Source organism: Copadichromis virginalis, linkage group LG2 (genome assembly GCF_057382275.1).
Source record: "Copadichromis virginalis isolate Kocher_CV1m ecotype Utaka linkage group LG2, C_Virginalis_male_GT1.1, whole genome shotgun sequence".
Classification (NCBI taxonomy): domain Eukaryota; kingdom Metazoa; phylum Chordata; class Actinopteri; order Cichliformes; family Cichlidae; genus Copadichromis; species Copadichromis virginalis.
This window is the reverse complement of record NC_140619.1, coordinates 29922700-29944130: the sequence shown is the minus strand read 5'-3', so window position 1 is coordinate 29944130 and position 21431 is coordinate 29922700. Positions and strand designations below refer to the sequence as shown.

At 40.3% G+C, this 21431-nt stretch overlaps 1 protein-coding gene across 1 annotated transcript; it reads left to right on the top strand.

Annotated features, from left to right (window-relative positions):
- Positions 1–4206: 4206 nt before the first annotated feature.
- On the top strand, positions 4207–7533 carry LOC146717592 (uncharacterized). The gene is made up of 5 exons (XM_085478340.1): positions 4207–4364; positions 5431–5751; positions 6300–6551; positions 6641–6760; positions 6975–7533. The coding sequence occupies exons 1-5, from the start codon at positions 4316–4318 to the stop codon at positions 7154–7156; spliced, it is 924 nt and encodes a 307-aa protein (XP_085334466.1). The 5' UTR covers positions 4207–4315; the 3' UTR covers positions 7157–7533.
- Positions 7534–21431: the final 13898 nt, after the last annotated feature.

Genomic DNA, 21431 nt, shown 5'->3' with positions numbered 1-21431 from the left:
CAAGCAGAAGAGAACAAGAGTAATAGAATAAACAACATCACAATGATATATGGGAATATGACAGTAAATACTAAATATTAAACATTATTGTGCAGCACATAAGATCAACAGAACACAGTGTGCTTTGAGGTAGGAGCCAAAAAGGGTGTAGTTTGTGGGTGTGATCACCCGTGTGTACACCTGTGAGCATGGACGCGCTTGTTTTTTTGTTTTTTTTAAAAGGTTCCTTCATGTAATAATCTGCTCGAAGGTGTGGGGGGGCCACAGCCCCGTCCTCCAGGGCATGAAGCAGGTATGGAGGAGATCAAAACTCCAGACATCTCAAGGGAAAGGTGTGTGAGTCACCATCTTTGTATTTGCTGCCATTTGGAGAATCACTTGAAAGAGACTGTGAGGTTTGCTATATGGCAAAGCAGGACTTGGATGGACTTGATGGACAATTAATTTATTTAGAAGCTTCAAAATGTGCAACAAACAATCCCAAAACTCGATACACAGCTTCGATGATCCAGATTCCATGATGCCAGTGATTCTCTTCAACAGGCTGCTCTCCACTGGTTTCTGTGCACAAGAGGAGACAGGTACGTTTCTTCACAAGATGACAAGAAGCACAACAAACCAGCACAAGACCCGGAGTTACACTAACTGAAGTTCCTTAATGATCCAGCGGTGACTGAGTACCTCAGGTAGTGACTCATAAGACGCTTTAAAAGGAGACCTGATGCTATCTTTTGAGGTGGCATATCTTTGAACTATATACATAAAACAAAAGCCTATTGAAACAATTTATGATAGTCCAAAAAAGGGGAAAAAGGTGTATCTGGTCAACAAATCAGTCTGAAGCAGTATTATTATTTATTCCCACGAGATGGTGCTATTATGCAGTATTCTATTACTGTTTTAACTGTCTTTTAGTTACTTATCTGACTTTATTGTAAAGAAGAGGTCTTCAAGATTTGTACTATTAAAATTTTAAAGATGAACTGTAACTATTTTAATTATATTTTTGTATATATTCTCACAAAACCTCAGTTTTTAAACATGAAAGCAATCATTTTAGTACACAGTGTTTGTAAATAGTTATTGGTCAACATCCGGAGTGACCTATTCCTATTTGGAAGATGTATCATTTTTACCATTTGTATTTATTTAATCTATTTAGATTTTGGAAAAGCACTCAGTTATCTACAATGTAAGTTTATTTTAAATGCAGTTTTCAGACACTATCAGTGTAATTCAAACACTGTTTATTGGAATATATTATTTATTTTGGGTGTCAACTACAACTATGGTATATGTGAAAAGATTTGACATAAACAACAACTTGTCATAATTATGGGGGTAAGTTAACTGTTACTTACCCCCATGCACTGCATTGGAAAACAGCACTAACAGTCTGTTAGTTTCAAAGGGCTGGAGTAACATGTAAGAGCTATTTATACTATTTAGAATTAACTGTCATGGTTCCTGGGTCGCCGACTAAGTGTTTTGAGTTATGTGGGTTCATGATTTACTTTGGTTTTATATATTTACTGTAATTATGTTCTAGTTCTTCAGTGTTTCATCCTTTGAGTACAATATTCCAAGCACCCAGCAGAGTGTTGTTATCCATGTTACAGGTTACTCCAGCCAAACTAACAGACCCTTAGGTACGGATGGTTCTTGTTGAGAACCGGTTCCCACTGTTTCAATTAATTGGAATTGTTTGCCATTTTTGCAAACGATTCCCCTATCGATTCCAGTCCCTTTGAATGACGTCGCCACGTTGCATAGCGTCATTTAGCCGACAGGAAACATAACGACTAAGTGGCACAAACGCTCAAAAGTTTGGTTATACTTTACAAGAACAGATGACAGCAGGGCAACAGCAGGGCAACTTGGGTTTCTGAGGCAGTTACAGCTGGGTGAGTCCCCTCACACATCGGTTTCATCAAAGCTTTGCACTGTTTGCTGGGTAAGATCGATAGGATCAGAGATTTGGACTCTTTAAACAGACAGCCAATCCCTACTTCCTGTATTGGGGTGCTCAGCACCACTTTACTGTCTGTCTTGAGTTCACAAGAGAAATGTTTCAGTGGTTGAAGCGGAAGTTGCAGACATGTAGTGTTAGGGTTTAGTCTAGTCAATTTCACTTCCTTCTGTGCAAAATATCTTCTATGGTGAAACTAACTAACATGTAACCTCAACATACATAACTTCAGAAAACACTTTAAAACCAGTGAACAACAGAACAATCATTGATGTCTATGAAAGTGTTTTGAGATTTGAAATAATCTGTAATTTAAACTTGAACATAAATTGGAATTTTTATCATGTATGTGTTGAACTGGCTTGAAAATACATATAAACCTCTTACTTGTTTTAATTTTAATTTTTTTTAGTTATTGCATTTATTTTAAATTTTAAATATTACAATGTCAGTGAAACTGCATGATTAGCTGAACAAGAAAATTACACATTTGGTTTCAAAGTATTAGTATCTCTAAACTGAAAGACAACTTCTGTCTTTTCTCTCTCTTGAGTTCCATTCTAAACACTTCCGTTCTTTCTGAGTTCACACATTCTTATCTGAAACTGATCACTAATGACAGCTGCTTTCAGTAGTTAGACTAGAGTAGTTTATCTGAAGGTTGCCAGAACGCGGGAGCTCCTATAAAACTCTGTCATACTGTCATGCTCATAATCATCAGTAGTGTAGTCCTATTTTAAATAGTTAATTATTGATCATGTTAATTCAGGTTCCTCCTTGTGGAAAAAAATAATGATGATGAAGAGAAACAGCTAGTTGTTTTTAGTTTTAGTGAGCTAGCTTTCAAACCCAAGAGTTTTAGATTTAAATAATTTTATAATTTTAATAACGACTTCGTCTGACATCATAGGTGTGATGATTTGCCCTGTTATTTCACTGAAGCTCTGCAGTTACAGAAATAAAAAAAATCAAACAAAAAATGAAACAAAGCAAAAAAGAAAGAAACAAATATGCAGAGTACTTTTATTTTACGAATTTCAAAGAATAATAAGATGAGTATACCAATGGCTTTCGTCAAAGTATTAACACAATGCTGCAGTCACAGCATGCCCATAAAAAGTTTTTGGTTCACTGAGGCTCTACTTTCACAGTATTAAACAAATTGAAACTGAACAGTCTTCTTTGGCCAACAAACACAAAATGAAACCAATCACAAAAAGAAAGAAACACCTTTTCACTATTTTACTCATTTCAAAGAATAATAAGATGATTATAACAATGCTTTTCGTCAAAGTATTCACACACTGTCCTTTGAGGTTGGGATTCACATTTAAGATCAGTAGCCTGCGCAGGCAGACAATCTGAGCAGGCCTATGATTCAGATGAACACTTAGATGAGCAACAAAATGTTTCGCTCACTGAAAATGCTTTGTGCAGATTAAGACAATTTTCTTAAATGTTTATATCTGGATTATTGAGAATGCAGTATTTAAAACATACTTTTGAATAATAGTGTCACTTTTCAGAACTTGTACTGGTTTGAATGAGCATTGGTCAAAACAACCACTCAAACCACCAATTAGCCTAAATACCACAATCCCTAAAGTCACCCGTATAGAAAAGAAATAGAAAAAACTTATAAAAGACTTGCATCAGATGTGGCCTACTTCATATAGTGAATCATATAAGGCTTATATGATTTACTCATGAAAGTGGCCACTTTCATATATTGTTTTAGTAAGTATCCAAAACATACAAGTTTCATTTATATATTTTTTCTAGGGATCTTATTTTTTTTTCACTCTTGTATGCTTTTCATACAAGTTTCACACAAGACAGATACAAACTTTATAAGATTTATATATATGTTTTCCATATGGGCAGAGTGTACATTTTATAATGTTTTAAAAGTGTTTCTTTTTTCTTCATGGATGTGTATACAAGGTACTTTGTATCAGCAACAAAATATGGACTTAAGGTGGAATATAAATGGGGCTGCTGTTGAATTGCATTAAACTGCATGAATGTTGTAGACACTGAGTGATGGGCAGGATATGGTTAGTTTGTTACCGATCTAAAAATAGTCCAGTGACAGTGTGAGTAATAATTAAACAAAGTCTGTGGAAGATCTGTGAGGTTCCTTTTATTTCTGCAAAGTAATGAATATGCTAGTTGTACTTCCTTTTTCAAATTTCCACACACAGAATGAGAACAGCATTTCAAACGAGGCTGATCAGTAGCAGGAGCCATTTCTGACTGTTACCTGTTGGACAAATGTGCATATTATTTAATAAAGTACTCTGACGGCTGCCGACTGTGTCAACACACACTGAACATTGAGGAGACATGGAAGCTGTGCTGGGATTGATGGTGATCCTACTGGGAGTGTCTCATGGTGAGATATTCTTTTTACATGTGACACTTATCATTTAATACCTTTTTAACCTGTACAAAATATCTGACATCGTCATCAGAGATGTTAAAGCTGCACAAATACTTACCCAAAGTTACAATATGTGCACTTTGATTTATTTTATTTAATTAAATGTTAGAATCTATTGGCTACATCTGCAGTACATGACATTTGAGCAGAGCTTTAGTTCCTTTTTTTGTCTTTTTACCAGTTTTAGTAGCAGTGGTAAATTCTTAGCCCACTATGCACCTTGGGAGCCTTGTTGCAGTGTGTTTAAGTGAGTTTTAAACTGACTTTTTAAAGGACTTTATTCTTTCCATCCTTATCAGAGACGTCAAGCTTATTTGTTACTGTGATAAACTGCCTGATTTTGAAGAATCTGTCTCAACTTATCGGTTGGCTGTAACTAGGAATCCAGTTAAGTTATTTAAGTCATGCAGTCACTACAGATATGCTGAAGAATGTATAGGTTGCATTACTTTATCATTTTTAATGCCACCTTCAGAAATGAACATCTGTGTCCTGTTTGTGTGCAGATTCTTTTTTCTGAAATATTGCTTCCTGTTTTCTGTTTGACATTTATTTTATTTTGGTTACATGAAAATACTTTAGTTTTTGCACTCGGCTAAAATGTGGAGAATGTGTCTACCTGTATTTCTTAATTATTAATATATTAGTAAATGTTGGGCAGATTCGTGTGATAACTTTGGGATTATGGATGCAGTATGTTTGTTCTTGAGGCTCTATTACCTACAATTGTCAAAACTACTACCTACTCTGAGTTAGATATTAAGAGCTGACAGATTTATGGCAGTAGTGCTACTTCAAATACTTTGATACCATTCAATCAAAACACTGGGTTATCCAAAACATAATTAGGCATTAGGTATAAACATGGTAATACAAAAACTACTTTTTAACAAGTAAAAGTCCTCGCATCAGTAAATTTTAGATTGCTGACCATGTTAATCAAATTGTTGTTGTAATTTATTAGGTAGAAACTAACAAATCACAAATGCTTTTCTTTTTAATGTTTCAAAATTTGCAGGTGTGGAAACTCACTGTGATGGCAGACAGGATGGAGCTCAGTGTTATGGAGCTTTGGGAGGAACTGTGGACATCCAGCTGATTGACAGCACCTCAGAAATATTTAGATACCAACTGTTAAAGAATTCATTAAAAATACTAGATGTCAGAAATAATATGGCTATTTCTAATACCATAGCACAGAGGTCTCTCGTTTTTCTCAGTAATCAAACATTTAGGATCAATAACCTGAGCAGGAATGACAGTGGTAAATATACCCTTGAAACCTTTGATTCAGATGGAAGAACATCAAGCGTGCGGACTTTACAGTTGTTCATTCAAGGTAAATGTTGGGAAATGCAGACTTTAATTTATGTAAATGCAGTATTGTTTTGGTAATCTTTATAACATACAGCACAGAATTTCAAATAAGTACACTTTGTGCATCCCCTGTTTTGAATTAGCAAACCATAAATAATGATAATCTACATGATGCACACTACATTCACTAAAGTATTGGGCCACATCTCTTAATCTTTGAATTCTGATGTTTATAGTTCCACTGGCACAGATGTATGAAAACCAAGCAGCTAGCCATGCAGTCTTCCTCTACAAACATTTGTGAATTAATGAATAATTGTAAAGAGCTCACTGAAATTGTGTATGTTACTGTAACAGGATGCTACCTTTGCAGCAAATAATTTTGAGATATTTCTTCCCTCCTAGATATTCCATAACCAACTGATAGTGTTGCAAAGTAGTAGATTTTAGGAACTATGGAAAATCAGCTACCAAGTTTCAGACCATGACCAAGTTACACAGAAGGAAGCACAGTGCATGAAAGTGCATCTTGTTATAGTACCAAAAGTCATCTGTGTGTGTTTCTCTCAGCTCCTGTGTCCTCTGTCCTGCTGGTCTCTGAGTGTCTGTCCCAGGGAGAGATGAGGGTGTCCTGCTCCTCTGAAGGAGGGGACAGTCCTCAGTATAGCTGGGCTCTGGATGGACGCACACTGACAGATGCTGAGCTCCTTTCTGGAAATAATGAGACTAACAACATCACTCTGAAACAGCAAGTCTCAGGACATCTGGTCTGCTCAGTGAGAAATCATGTCAATAGTGTCTCCAAAGAACAGAAGACCTGTAGTGAGTGACAACATTTTGAATAAAAGTCGATAATAACGACTAATTCACTTTTGAAGGTCTTTCATGAATGATCTGTTTTTTGCTCACAGGCTTCATTAACTGTACCTCAATCAATGGGACACAGATATTAGGGTGGGTGCATGCAGACAGTAACAGCCTGTGTATTGAACCAACAACTGAACCTACACCAGTCACACCAACTGCAGTGGGTAAGGAGACTAACATGTCAAATAAGCCTCTTTAATCAAACTGCCATCAGTGATGACACATGGTATATAAATGAATAAAAATGAACTCTGATGAAGGGGATGCATTCACGTATTTTTTCCCCTTTCTATAAACTATGGTACATGAGTGAAAACTCTACTGTGACTCTTCTCTCACAGCTCTAACTTGTCATAAACATTTTTGTGTCTAACACAGGTACTTCCTGGTTCATATTTGGTTTGAAAGCCGCTGTGGTAATTCTGTCATTAAGTGGGATTTGGATCTGGTTCACTTGGAAGAAAAAAACAATATTGGAAGGCCCTGCTGTCCCAGAAAAGGTGGAATCTCCAGATAACTCCGTTTTCATGATTGAAATGAGTCCTTACTCCAACACCTAGTGTCACCTTTCACCTGCTGTACATTTGTCACATATCCGTGTAGGTGTGGAAATAAGGATTAGAGTTTATCCTTTCCTTTTCATTCATTCCACATTTTTTTTCACAAGATAACAAGTGTGTATAAATTTTCCATAAATAGTGGTTCTTTCTGTAATTTTATATTTAGGTCCTGTTAAATATAATCAAAGTGGGAAAAACTCTCTGTCCTTCATAGTTTTTATTTTGCATTTACATTTCATCTGTAGTGCTGAAGGACACATTTGTGTACAGATGTTTTCACCATTTGTTGTTTGTTGCTGCATTTTAAAATAATCAACCATATAGCTGACAATGTGATGTCAGTGTGTGAATAAAGTGCCAATAAAAGAGTTTATTTCTGGTAACTATGCAGGAAGAGTCAAAGAAAAGAGACCATGGAGAACACAGAAGTAAGAACTTGGTGCTTTAGATGAAAAGAGAAAAAAAGAACAAAAGTTAAACTTAAACATTGAAGTTAAAAGTGAATATCTTTTTCTCTTTGTGGTAATTAAGTAAAATTAACTTATTTAGCGCTTTTCACAGATAAAAATCACAAAGTGCTTCACAAATGGTGTAGTGTCGGACAATAGAAGTTAATTTTTGGGAAATTGATGCCAACAAAACTTTAACCTTGTTAAAGTGTGAGAAGAGATCAGATACAGATTTGATAACTGACAATTGGCAGAAAATCTTTTTTTTTTTTTATATCTTATGGTGGAATTAAGTAAAAGATATTTTTCTGTTATCCATTGCATATTCAGCTTCATAAGAACATGCGCTAAAAATCCTGCCTGTGGACTCTGCTGGAGCCACTCTGCTACACCTGTTGTCGCTGCGATGCTCCTCCTGTAAGCTAAGAACAGGAAACTGAAGACAAGGACTGGAAGGGCTCATGAAAATACTGAAGATCTGGTGACTGTTAAGGCCGTCACCAGATCTCAGTTTCTCCACCACTATTTTTGGGATGTGGTGGATTGAGAAATTCATATCTTTGCACATTTTTTTTAAAAGCAATATTGTCAATTTGCAGGCCCAGTTCGCCTATACAGAAAGTCTGGTTCGGCTCTTTGTTGAAAATGTTTTAATCTCTGATCCTGTGAGGCTTATGATTCTTATCTTACGGAGTAGCTATTCTGCCGTCACTAGATGTAAAGGTGTGTTGTAGCTTGGAAGCTAGCATCACATTTGAAGAAAATGATAAAGTAGAATTCATGATTCAGTAGACAACAACAAGTGGTCTGCTTGACCCCTTCTGATGCAACAGTAAACAAGATTTTTAGGAAGATTTCCATGTTAATAGATTAGAAAGAATTATACACCAAGCATCACTGCAAGTCTTTCTATAGAGATACACACCAATTCTAATGGCCTTTGAAAGTCTGACTTTTTATTTTCATAACTTGTCATTTAAAGATATTAGTTAGTCCTATTACAGAACAAAAAATCTGTAATAAAAAATAAATATTAAGAAAATCCTCCTAATCTGCACGTATGTTGATATCACGTACTTTTACAGCAGATTAGGAGTGGGACTCGATTAAAAAAAATTAAAGTAATAATAGGCTTTTTAATTAATCTCAATTATTCGCATTTAATCGCACAAGAAAATTTGCCCCAAAATACAAATGTTTTTTTTTTTAATTTAAAAGGGTTTTAGTGGGCGACAAAATCAAATAATAGACATGGACATGAATACTGTAAACTCAAGCTCTTTTAATTTCTGCAAAAACAAACAAACATTTAAACTGCATTTCAATTCAAAACAGAGAAACAAAAAAAATTATTCCTTGCCAAAATTGGACAGTCTTAAAAATAAAGTGCTATTTTAAGTACATTTTCAAAATGGTATTGTCTTTAAATAATAATAATACAATTTTCAACATAAAGTGCCATTTTTCTTCCTAAAAAAATAAGACAGAATCATAACAGGTTATTTGACCAGCTTCACCTTTAAACTCTGAGTGACCTTAACCAAAATTATTTTGTACATTAGGCTAAAACAGTTTGATTATCGAACATTTTAGTGCAAAAAACAAAACAAAAAAACCCCCCCAAAAAACCCCCAAAAAAACTATTGGACTCACAATATCTCCATTCTTATTTACTGTCCATTTGAATCAGAATCTGATGACAATCAAAAGAGGAGAAGGTTCTTTGTCTTTGCTGGCTCCTTTGTATCTACACTGTTCCTGCAGCAGGGCCTCAAGGCCGGTCCAAACCTCTTCTCGCTCTCCCCTCACAAGACACTTTAAATCCTTAAAGCATGGGTCAAGCACAGTAGCTATCTTGAGCCATTTATGGTTGAGTATAGCTACACGGTGAGATTGGTCCTTTGTGAAGGCAGTATTAAATTTTACCATGTAGTTTGAGTCATCATCAGAGATCTCCGTGGGGTGATGCAGGTGTTAGAAGCAGGTAAAACCACTGAACATGAGACATATGTCTCTTTTTTTTTTTTTTTTGGCCTGTCCCGTTTGGCTCTTTTGCCATCAGAATTGTTGTCTAAAGGCAAAGAAAGATGCCCAACGGATTTACTTTACCAAACTGACCATCCCAGCCTTGCCGTAATGGTCCATTTGATTCACCTTTTATTGTTTATTTTATTTTCACTTACTGAATACGGGACAGACTTGACTGGGGGAAAGAAGGGGAGAAAGAAAGAGGGAAAGAGAAACAGCTGAGAAGAGGGACGGGGGAGAAGGGCAAAAGACAAAAACCAACAGAACGGGCAGAGAAAAAAAAAATGCATATATCAATCACCTGGATCACCTGCTGAGAAAGAAAAAAGAAAGCAAGCAGAAGAGAACAAGAGTAATAGAATAAACAACATCACAATGATATATGGGAATATGACAGTAAATACTAAATGTTAAACATTATTGTGCAGCACATAAGATCAACAGAACACAGTGTGCTTTGAGGTAGGAGCCAAAAAGGGTGTAGTTTGTGGGTGTGATCACCCGTGTGTACACCTGTGAGCATGGACGCGCTTGTTTTTTGTTTTTTAAAAGGTTCCTTCATGTAATAATCTGCTAGGGAGTGTGGGGGGGCCACAGCCCCGTCCTCCAGGGCGTGAAGCAGGTGTGGAGGAGATCAAAACTCCAGACATCCAGAGGCCCCCAGAACACAAGAGACCAAGGAAGACCAACAGAGGGGCAGCTGCGCCACTGTCCCGGAAAGAGCTGAGGAGAGTCCCAGATGAGGGCTCACTCAGCAGCCGCGGAGCAGAAGCCAGGGGGAGTTGCAGTGACGCGCCCGTGAGCTCCGCCGGCAGCCAGCTGCGCCTGAGTGACCGAGCCCCAGGCCGAGAGGCCGGGGGCACCCCACCTCCGAAGTGGCCCGAGCGAGCCCCAGGCTCCAGGCCCCGATAAGCGGCCGCCAAGGAGTGAGCCGGTGTGTACCTGGACGCCCATCCCCGGACACAAAGAACCACCAACGCACCGATGTCTGAGGGGGTCCGCCACTGGCAGGGGAAGTGGTGGTAGGGGGAGATAGGCCTCCAAACCTTGGAGGGCCTGAGATGTCCCCAGAGAGGTGGCGCCTGACACCCAACCTGACATATAGACACAGACATACAGGCACACACAGATACAAACATCCATTCCCACCCTCATGCTCTCATGTGCACTTACTCCACACTCAATCAACGTGGAGACAGACATAAAGAGACGCTGTACACACGATCACACTCCCCAAGCGTACTCTACAAACCGGGTCTAGGTGCCCCCGCCCCTGGAGGGGGGAACTGCACCCAGACCCAGGTGGTGTTTCCCTTTTCCCTGCGGTGGGGGGGAGGCAGACCGCCCCGACTCCGCAGCAGCAGGAAGGCTCCACACTCCAGACCGCAGTCGGACGGCCAACTCCTCCTCCTAGTCCTAGCCCCCCTGCTCCAGCAGGTCGCAGAGAATGGGGGTGAGAGAAGACTCCAAACCTCCCTCCACCCGCTCATTGTAATGTTGATGCATGTGTGTTCTAAGGTGCATTTAAAACCCAGGAGGGCTTGGAGCTACCTGCCAGAGAGCAGCAGGTAAGCGCATGGTCCCTCCTGCTAGCCCTCAATGTCTAAGTGTATTTAAAATTGAGAGGTGGGTAACGATGCCAGGGGTGGGGTGTACACCCTGATGGTACTTTGGACTCCGTTTATCGTGCCCACCCCCAAGATCCTATATGTATGTGTAATGAGAGTGTGAGTAATGTGAATGTCTAAGTTGTGGGATAAAATTGAGGCAGAGGCAGCCAGAAGGGGACAGAGGGGGGGGGGGGGGGGGTAGCCTCCTCTGCACCCTGGTGACATACCCCTACTCCAAGGCCCTGCATGTGTGGGTGGTTGTGGTGGAGCGGGAAGAGGGAGGCAGCTGGAGATGGGGAGGGAAGGAAGGGAGGGGCAAGTGACCCCTCCCTGGGGCCAGCTCCCCCGCTGACCCCAGTAGGCACCCCCATACTCTGCGACCCGCCAGGGAAGGGGGGCCCAGGCCCATCCAGACCGGGCCCAGTGCAGCAGCGCCGCCCGGCCCCACAGAGCCCGGGACAGTCCACCCAACCCCACCACAGAGAAAACTGCACCCACCCCACCATCCACTCATCTTCCAGACTACATAAGACAAACACCCAGGCTGAGATCTTCCTCCACCTCTCCTGTATCTCCCCCTCCTGCAGAGGGAGCTCCTGCAAGATGTGACAATCTCCCCCACCAGTTGAAGAGCCCCCCAGGTGGCTCGACGCACTGGCGGCACCCTGCTCCAGGGCTGGGCCCCCATGCACCCACCCGCCCACAACCCCGGCAACACACCAACCAGGACCCAAGCCCCCGAGGCCCGGTCCGGGTCCCAGCCCAGAGACGGAGCGCCCCCAGAACCTCACGCCCATCCCGGACCCACCCAGGGGCAGCCAGGCTACCAGGTCAGTAACCCACGTCCGTCAGCACAGACCCTCCCCTAGCCCCGCTGCGCGCAGCCGCGAGGAAACAGTCACCGGAGAGCCAACAGAGCCCCTAACCGGACATGACCGCTACCCCGGGTTGAGCCCCCCAAGGAAGATGCCTCCGGGGAACCCCCCGACGCCCTAAGCCTGTCCCTACCCCCACACCAATCACAACAGTGAAGGCGGGACCAAACTATGACCCCCCACCCCCACTAGGTGATGGAGCTGATCAAAGGAGCCCAGAGCAATTGATCTGATGTGGTGGCAGAGGCTGTATCAAGACTAATGTAATCTAATAGATAATTTCTATATTGGTTAGAATTAAGATTATTTTTATTTTTCCAGTTCATGAGGACTGTTTTCTTGGCTATGCATAGGGCAGTGAAAACCATATGGGCGATATTCTTTTCTGAAGTGACATTATCTAAGCTGCCCAACAAACACACTAAGGGGGAAGTTGGAATGTTACATTTCAGACACTTCGATAAGTCTTCACATATCTCGCGCCAAAACTTCTGAACTGGTGGACAGAACCAAAGAGCGTGGATATAATTGTCCGGTGAATTGGTTTGGCAGTGTGAGCAGTTGTTGGTAGACGTAATCAAATCAAATCAAATCAAATCACTTTTTATTGTCAATTTTAAATCACTTTTTATTGTCCCTGACCGTAAAGCCCATCTTGAACATCCGATGACCTGTATAGTGCACTCTATGTAATATTTTGTATTGAATTAATTGAAGACTGGGATTTCTAATTAGATGAAAGGTTTTTAAGCAAATCTGAGACCAGAAGTTTAGGTCTAAGTTAACTGATAAATCCGCTTCCCATTTTGCAATAGGAAGTGATATTGATTCATCTGATTTAGAAAGCATTCTGTATATTTTGGATAGTAATTTGGGGGGTTTAAGAGTAAGAAATTGAACCACACTTGGTGGTGTTTGTAGTTCAACTTGACCCGGTTTAAATTTCTTTTTTACTATGGATTTAATTTGTTGATATTCTAAAAATCTTGTCTTGTTGATCCCATATTGTGTAACTAGTCCGTCAAATGAAATAAATTCTGTTCCTTCTAGTATATGTTCTAAATATTTGATTCCTTTATCACTCCAATCTGAAAAGTTTATCATATTATTGTTTTGTAATATGTCAGGGTTGTTCCAGATAGGTGTACGTTTGCATGGGATTAATGAAGACGCCGTCAATTTTAGAAACTCCCACCATGCTGTCAGAGAAGAGCTGATGTTGATGCTTTTAAAGCATTCATGTCGTTGGATGTTTGAGCTGATAAATGGTAGGTCTGAGATCTCTAGATTATTGCAGAGTGCTTGTTCTACATCTAGCCAAGGTTCATCTAAGAGGGTGTGTTTTAGCCATCCTGAGATAAACTGAAGCCTGTTGGCTAAGAAGTAGTGCTGAAAGTTAGGCAGTTCTAGTCCTCCTTTATCCTTGGTCTTTTGTAGTGTTTTTAAGCTTATACGTGGGGGTTTATTTTTCCAAAGGAATTTGGACATACATGAATCTAGAGATCTGAACCAATCTTGTGGCGGTTTAGTTGGGATCATTGAGAATAAATAATTTATTTTTTGGTAAGACCATCATTTTTATAGCGGCAACCCTTCCCATGAGTGATATGGGTAGACATTTCCATCTAGCCAGATCATCTTCTACCTTCTTTAAAAGTGGGATATGGTTTAATTTAGTTAGATCTGCAAGCTTGGGAGAAACATTAATACCTAAATATTTTATATTTCCCGATTGCAGTGGTGTAGAAGAGGAATTATGGAAGGAGCAATTAGTCGGTAGGACTGTAGATTTTGACCAGTTAATTGAGTAATCTGATATTCTTGCAAAAGAGTTTATCAATTCAATCACCCCAGAGATATTGGTTTGTGAATTTTGGAGAAAGAGTAACACATCATCCGCATAAAGGCTGATTTTATGTTCCACGTTCTTGCATTTTATGCCCTTAATTACTGAATTCTGTCTAATTGCTGCTGCTAGTGGTTCAATAAAAATTGCAAATAGTGAAGGGGAGAGTGGGCATCCCTGCCTGGTGCCCCTCAAGAGACAGAAGCTGGAGGATGTCTGGTCATTTGTTCTAACACAAGCTGTTGGGGAATTATATAATATTTTTAACCAGTTTATGAAAGAGGATCCAAAACCAAATTTGTGTAAAGTTGCAAATAGAAATTTCCAGTTAACTCTGTCAAATGCTTTTTCTGCGTCTAAAGAGAATATTGTAGTTTCTAGGTTTTTACTGTATGAGTAGTCTATCAAATTAAGTAATCTACGTGTATTTGTTGATGAGTGCCTACCTTTTATGAAACCAGTTTGGTCAGGATGAATTAAGAGGGGGGTTATTTTCTCCAGTCTCTTTGAGAGAGCTTTGCAGATTATTTTAAGGTCTACATTTATAAGGGATATTGGACGATAGCTTGAGGGATATACAGGGTCTTTGCCTGGTTTTAGCAGGAGATTAATGTTTGCAGAATTCATATTTGATGGAAGTCTGCCCTTTTCTTTAATTTCCAACAACGTTCTGTAGAAAACTGGTGCTAGAATCGACCAGAATTCTTTGTAGAATTCTGCAGGAAAGCCATCTGGACCTGGAGCCTTATTATTGTGCATACTTATCAGGGCTTCCTGGAGTTCACCTGGTGTCAGTGGTGAATCCAGTGCCATTGCTTGAGTGTCCAATAATTTTGGAAGAGTTATGTTGTCCAAAAACTGATCAATTTCTTTTTTAGATGGGTTTATTTGTGGTGAATACAACGTTTTATAGAAATCCCTGAAAATGTTGTTTATTTGTATCGGTTCATATAATGTGTTCCCAGATGAATCTTAAACAGCACATATAGTTGTTTTTTCTTTATTTATTTTTAGCTGGTTTGCTAGAAATTGACCGGATTTATTACCATGTTCATAATTTTGTAGGCGTAGTCTTTGTACTAAGAATTTTGTTTTTTTTATCAATTATCTCATTTAATTCTAGTTTTGTTTTGCGTATTTTGTTCAATGTTTCCTGATCTTGGTGGGACGCGTAGGCTTCTTCTAGTGATTTGATGTTTTTTTCTAATTCCTGAATATTTTTGTTTTCTTTTTTCTTTTTATGTGATGAGAAAGAAATTATTTTACCTCTCATCACAGCTTTCCCTGCTTCCCATAGAACAGAAGTTGATGTTTCAGGAGTGTCATTATAGTCCAAATATGAAGTCCACTCTTTTTTAAAATATTTAATAAAGTCTTCATCTTTAAGTAGTGATATATTAAATCTCCAGTTTTTTCTTGGCGTAGTATTATTCTTGTGCATTAGTGTTAAAGATACAGGACCATGATCGCTGACAGCTATAGGGTGAATCTCAGTGTCTGAAATGTCATTCAGCAGTGAGCTGCTGACCAAAAAATAATCCAGACGAGAGTAGGAGTGATGGACATGTGAGAAAAAAGTATATTCCTTACTGGTGGGGTGAAGGGAGCGCCATGCATCGCAAAGACCAAAGTCGCTCATATACTGTTTGATTATATTTGTGGACTGCCAATTACGCTGAGTTCCCGCTTTATTGAGCCTATCCATGTCTTCATTTAGTCCAAGGTTGAGGTCACCTCCAAGAACAAGTGTGCCATCTAAGTGTTCAGAGAGTGCACTGAAAAAACCGTGAAAGAATGAGGGATCATCAACATTTGGACCATATACACTTGCAATACATAGCTTTTTATCACGTATAGATAGTTTAATGATTAAGAATCTGCCCTCTGGATCTATAACTGTATCGAGTACTGTGAAATTAATATTTTTATGTATTAAAATTGCTGCTCCCCTTTGTCTAGAATTATAACAAGCTGAGAACACATTAGGAAACTCAGGTGTTTTAAGTTCATTCGAACCTCTAAGAGGTCTGTGGGTCTCTTGTAATAGGACAACATCTGCCTGTAGTTTTTTGAGTTGGTTAAATATTTTTAACCTCTTTTCTCTGGAGCCAGCTCCATTTATATTCCATGTAATGAACCTCAGTGTACCCATAGATGTTTGTGTATAACTAGGGATGTATGCTGTGTGCGTCGCTTAGACAGGTGGAGAGAATACGTCACTTGTTCATAAATAAAGAGAAGGAGAGAGAGAAAAAATGTGTGGCGAGATGCTCCCTGAGTCTGACTTTGTGTATGCATAGTTACTAATATGAGTAGGCTTGGCTTAAGTGTGTGTGTATCTTATATGACTGTGTGCGCTGTCTGACTGATGTAAATGTGCTGCCGTTGAGCGCATGGTGCGTATGTGTCGAAATAAAGGATGTTTGTGGATGAGTGTCGAAGCAGGTGATCGAGGCAGTGAAAGGAATAAAGAAAGAAACCAAGGACAGGGGTGAGCAGCATAAAACCAAGAGGGGGAAAAGAGAGGAGGAAAAAAAAAAAAAAAAACGAGAAGAAAAAAAAAACAGAAACAAAACGTAAACATTCCAATTAAATCACTGACGGAGAGTGACGGTGTTAATTCTGCTATGAAATCACACTTTAAGATGCGATTTGATACTGGTAAGTTAAACAGATGTTAATGCAAGTTAGTGTGAGTGGATAGGGAAATGGTGTAGCTGATTCTTATCTGGTGTGAGGTTAATACAGCCACGGAGTGATGTTGGGGTCCCGGTGGAGCTGTCCGTCCACGTACAGCCGGTCCACAGCGATGACAGCGCGGGAGCCCTTCTGGATGAAGCCGCGTCGGATTGGGAAGAGGACCCTGCGTCGTTCCAAGATCTCTATGGGGAACTGGTCGTTCACGCTGAAGTCCGTTCCTTTTAATTCCCTGCCGCGGCTTTTCACATGTTGCTTTTGTTTGAAGTGGCCGAATTTGGCCACGATAGGACGTGGTCTCCCGGCCGTAGCCCGAATGGGGCCGAGGCGATGTACCTGATCGAAGACGATGTTTTTCACAGTGTCCTCCGGCAGCTTCAGGTGGGTTTTGATGAAGCTTTTTACCGTGGTCTCCGCGTCCTCTGCAGCGGCTTCTGGAATACCAGAAAATACCAGATTATCACGCATGCTACGAGCTTGTAGATCGATAACTGTTTCTTTTATTTTTTTATTTTCTCTATTGAGCTGGGTAACATTATCTGTGAGACATTTCACCGACTCCCTTAGCGTGGCATTTTCAGCAGCAAGCGTTTCCACCTGCTGCTGGCTGTACTCCAGGGATTCTCGCAAGCATTTAAATTCTCGGTGAAGAATCTCCACCAAGGACAGCCTTGCGTCGAAACTGGACAATCGCTTGTCGATTGACTCCAATATGTCGGCAATATCTTTGCCGGCTGGCGATGTTGAGCCGGGGGAATCTGCCGGGCGTTGTCTTTTCGACGACGGCGTCTCAGCTTTGGCCGGGGAAGCTGCACACGGGGTCTTCTTCATCACGAGATCCTGAAAGCACTGATCGATGTAATCTTGGAGAGTCTCTAAACTCTCCTCGTTGTTCTCCAGGGTGTTGGAGATTATTTAGACAAATAGTGTTAGTTATAAGACAATTGATAAGTGTATTTGGTAATGCTGAAGCTTAAATGAATTTGTTCAAATCTAAACTACCATTTGCTTTAATTTTCCGCCAAAATCTCCGGCGTCTGACGTCAGTTACAACATGAGTCGCTTACCTTGTCCGTCACTTCCGTCACTTACTCACCTGCTGCCCGTCTAAATGCAATCATTGCATTTGTGGGCAGCAGCTCTAATCTCAAGGTGAGACATATGTCTCACCTCCAAGAAGCTCAGTCACAAACCCGTAGTAGACAATTCAGGAAAGTCATTATAGATCTACACAGTAACTGTCAACTATAGAGCTTTTTGAAGAAACAGTAAAAATAAGTTAAAAATAGTTTTATTTACCTGTTCAGGTCCATCGCAGGGATGATAGTTCGAGTCCAGTGTCGGGAATCATTTCTGCGTACTACAGTGCGTGGAGTGATGGTATTTTATCACTTTTCTGCAGAAGGGAACATAGGGAAGGGAAGAAGGCCATTGCAGAGGACGCTCTGAATGTAAAAGGAAGTTGGATCCAGTAAGTAGCTGAGCCAACTTAGCGGGCTAAAGAGGCAGCTGTGGGCAGGCACTACACTTCAGCCAGACGAGAAGCTCTGGGCAGTTGTAACTGTATGGTAAGAACTGTAGGTAAAAGTATGTTGTAAGATGGCAGAGAAGGTTGAATGGTTGTGTGGGAAAGGGATCACTCAGCATCAACCAGCTGAAAAGTAGAAGAGCAGTTGGAGAGAAAGGAAAAGACAAGTAATGCAGTTTTCGGACATCAAGAGCTGACAGCAGGTCAAGAGAAAACAGCAGTATCCTGAGCAGTGAGAGGTCCAGCACCAGCAGTATGTGCAAACGGCATCAGCATGGAGAAAACCCCATCATCAGGACTGGATGGATGGAGATGCATTTCCAACAAGCGGCAACTTCACTGTGCATGAATGGACCTTGGGAAGACTGTCTGAGTTTCATAATTGCCATATTTGGAGTGAAATGGCAATGGAAAAGACAGCTGGATTACACAGGACAAAGCTGAAGAGAACTGACTGCAACTGGACTAGTCCAAAGTGGGGAGGAGAGAAAACCACAGTGGAAGGAGGAGGGGGAGGACACATGGAAGAACGCTGTTTAGTGTGGGAGATCAAATTGGGTTAGGGAACCTGGGGAGGAAAACCGACTGCTTTGGGGTGGAGAATCGAAAACATGTCGGAGCACCACAAAGAGGAGGGGTATGTAATATCCCACCTGAACGTTCTTTCGCATACAGGGACGAGAGGAGCAAGCGAATCAGCGCTCAGGGCACAGAGACTAAACAGGTCTTAGACACACCATTTATTCCAGCGGAGGAAGAAAAACCAGAACACAAATACAATTACAGATAAAATGTTAAAATACCCTTATACAATAAAAACAACTTTCTCAATATGCTACAAACCCTGTCGGCAGAAATGAATATACACTATCTAAAATTCCCCACACAGTCCCGTCATCCCTCTGTCCAGCCACACTCGGGCAAATGTTCCCTATGTTTAAAACCAGGAGAGGAACTCCACTTCTGAGATGGGGACCACGCCAGCCAGAAAACAAAGGACGACGCTACCATCACGGAGCTGTCTTTTCCTGACGGTGCATCGCCGCGCAGTCCAGCCACACTCCACACTTGGGCCCTCGATTACTGCAAATGTTGCCTCCCTCGTAGCACCGCCCTGAAACAGACAGACATGGGTCAGCAACGTTGTTGGCCCGGCCGCAGCGACCCTCCCCCGGCAAAGCTGCACCTGACGCACAACAGTGGGAAAGCAATACTCACAGATGCAGGCAGAGGCTCACCCCTGCCCTCCTGTTGATTTTACTTGAAATAGTCTTTCGGCACAGCAGTTGGAAAGTTGGATCACCTAGCACGTTTTTTAACCCCTGTCTTCTACCACTAATAGTGGTCTAGATGGTAGATGGTACCGTAAGGTTGAAGTGCTTCGATGGTATGCCAACTCCTTTTTGCACAGTTTGCACAAAACCACACTTTTATCAAGGCTTCTGTTGGGTGGTCATTTGAAATGAAATTTGCTTCTGATCAGTCCTAGCAACACGCATATGCACTAGGTTTAAATGAACTGCAAACTGTAATCCACTTACAAAACTGTCTCATTTTATTAGAACAATTCACACTTGTATCCTTTCATGGTACATTTTATATATCTTCTCAACACGTTTTTACACAGGATGAAAGGACAGAGGGTGTTTGTGTGGTGTGCAGACAAGATTTTACTTCCCATTGTAATGAATGTTATATCTTTCATAATTAAGAACTACTTAGAACAAAGTAGCAACAGTTTGAGAAGACATTTAGGAAAGTCACATCCTGGCAGTACATTTTCTTAAAGCAAATTAGAGCTGCTAGACGACTGTGAGTCTTCATAATTACAAGTGCAGCTGAAGGTGTCTAATGCTGGTAATGAATACACATGTTCTTTTTAAAACCACATGCCATATGTGACCACAGCTGACATGCGCTACACTGATGCCACTCGCGCCATTTCTTCATAGTTCAGAGTTTTTCCTCTTGTTATTGAAATGAGCGTGCCAGAAGCAGCAAATGTAAGAGGCCTCTAAAATACACAAAAAGTGGAGCTGTTGGATCAGGATATTAGCTGTAATGAATATTAAAGACAGATAACACGCTACTTTATCTGAAGACATACCATCCCTAGCTGCTAGCACTGCCTCAATTCTGGATGTTTCCACAGACTCCTCTAAATTCTTAATTTACAAACAGCAGTTGCACAAAATATATAATTATTTTCTTCCCATTAGTACTTTTCACTTCAAGAAATTGCCCTGTATGATTCACAGGTAAGTATGTTGTGAAAATAAGTAGTATGTTGTGACATCAGCAACTACTTACTAATTGCATATTGAGTCACTCACTTGAGTAAAATGTGTTGTTTCCTTCACTAACCTAACACAGAGAGCCAATAAGGTAAGGAAGTAACACATATTGTACTATACTGCCCGTATACTACTTAGTGTTCTAAATGATGAAGGGTCTGAGGTCAGACTCAAACCTGGGCCACTACATTCAACCATGTGGCATATGGTCATCTTGTCAAGTAGTGAGCTAAACCAGTGCCCTAACGTTATGAAATTTATCACAAATTTAGAGAATATAACAAATTTCTACTGATGACTTCATCTCATGAAATTGCTGATAGATGTCAATGTGTAGATCAGCTGAGCTGGTGATTAAATAGTAACCTTTCCTACTCAAAATGCTGTTAGAACAATTCTAATTTTATAACGTGCTGTCACAAGAAACTTAAAATGGGTGCCAGTTGGTCCACCGTGTCATTTGTTGTTTTTCCACATGTAAGGTAGTAATAAACAAACATACAAGAAACTTGTTTCCAAACACTGCCTCTAAAATATCTTCCACAATTTCTGTCCGAAGTCCACTCTCCCTGCCTGATCCAAATAAAACACAAAATTACAATATGTTGTTGACATTGTTTTCAATGTCTCTCCTTACAGAATGTTTAACCAATTAACCAATATGTGTAATTGTGGAGGCTTAATGAAAGTATCACACATTTTTTTTATAAGTTCCTATACAATGAAAATATGGCATATTTAATTGACAGATACTAAAAAAAAATGCCAACTTAGTAAATCAAACAGAAAACCTGCAATGTGAGCAGAGAATCTTAAGCTAACAATAACATATTTTTTTGGAGCACAATGGCTCAACACGTCCAGAATTTTGTACCAGGTATAACTAACAGAATTACTAAGATTTAAATGTAAAACATGTCAAACATTATAGATTACTCAATCTGAAGA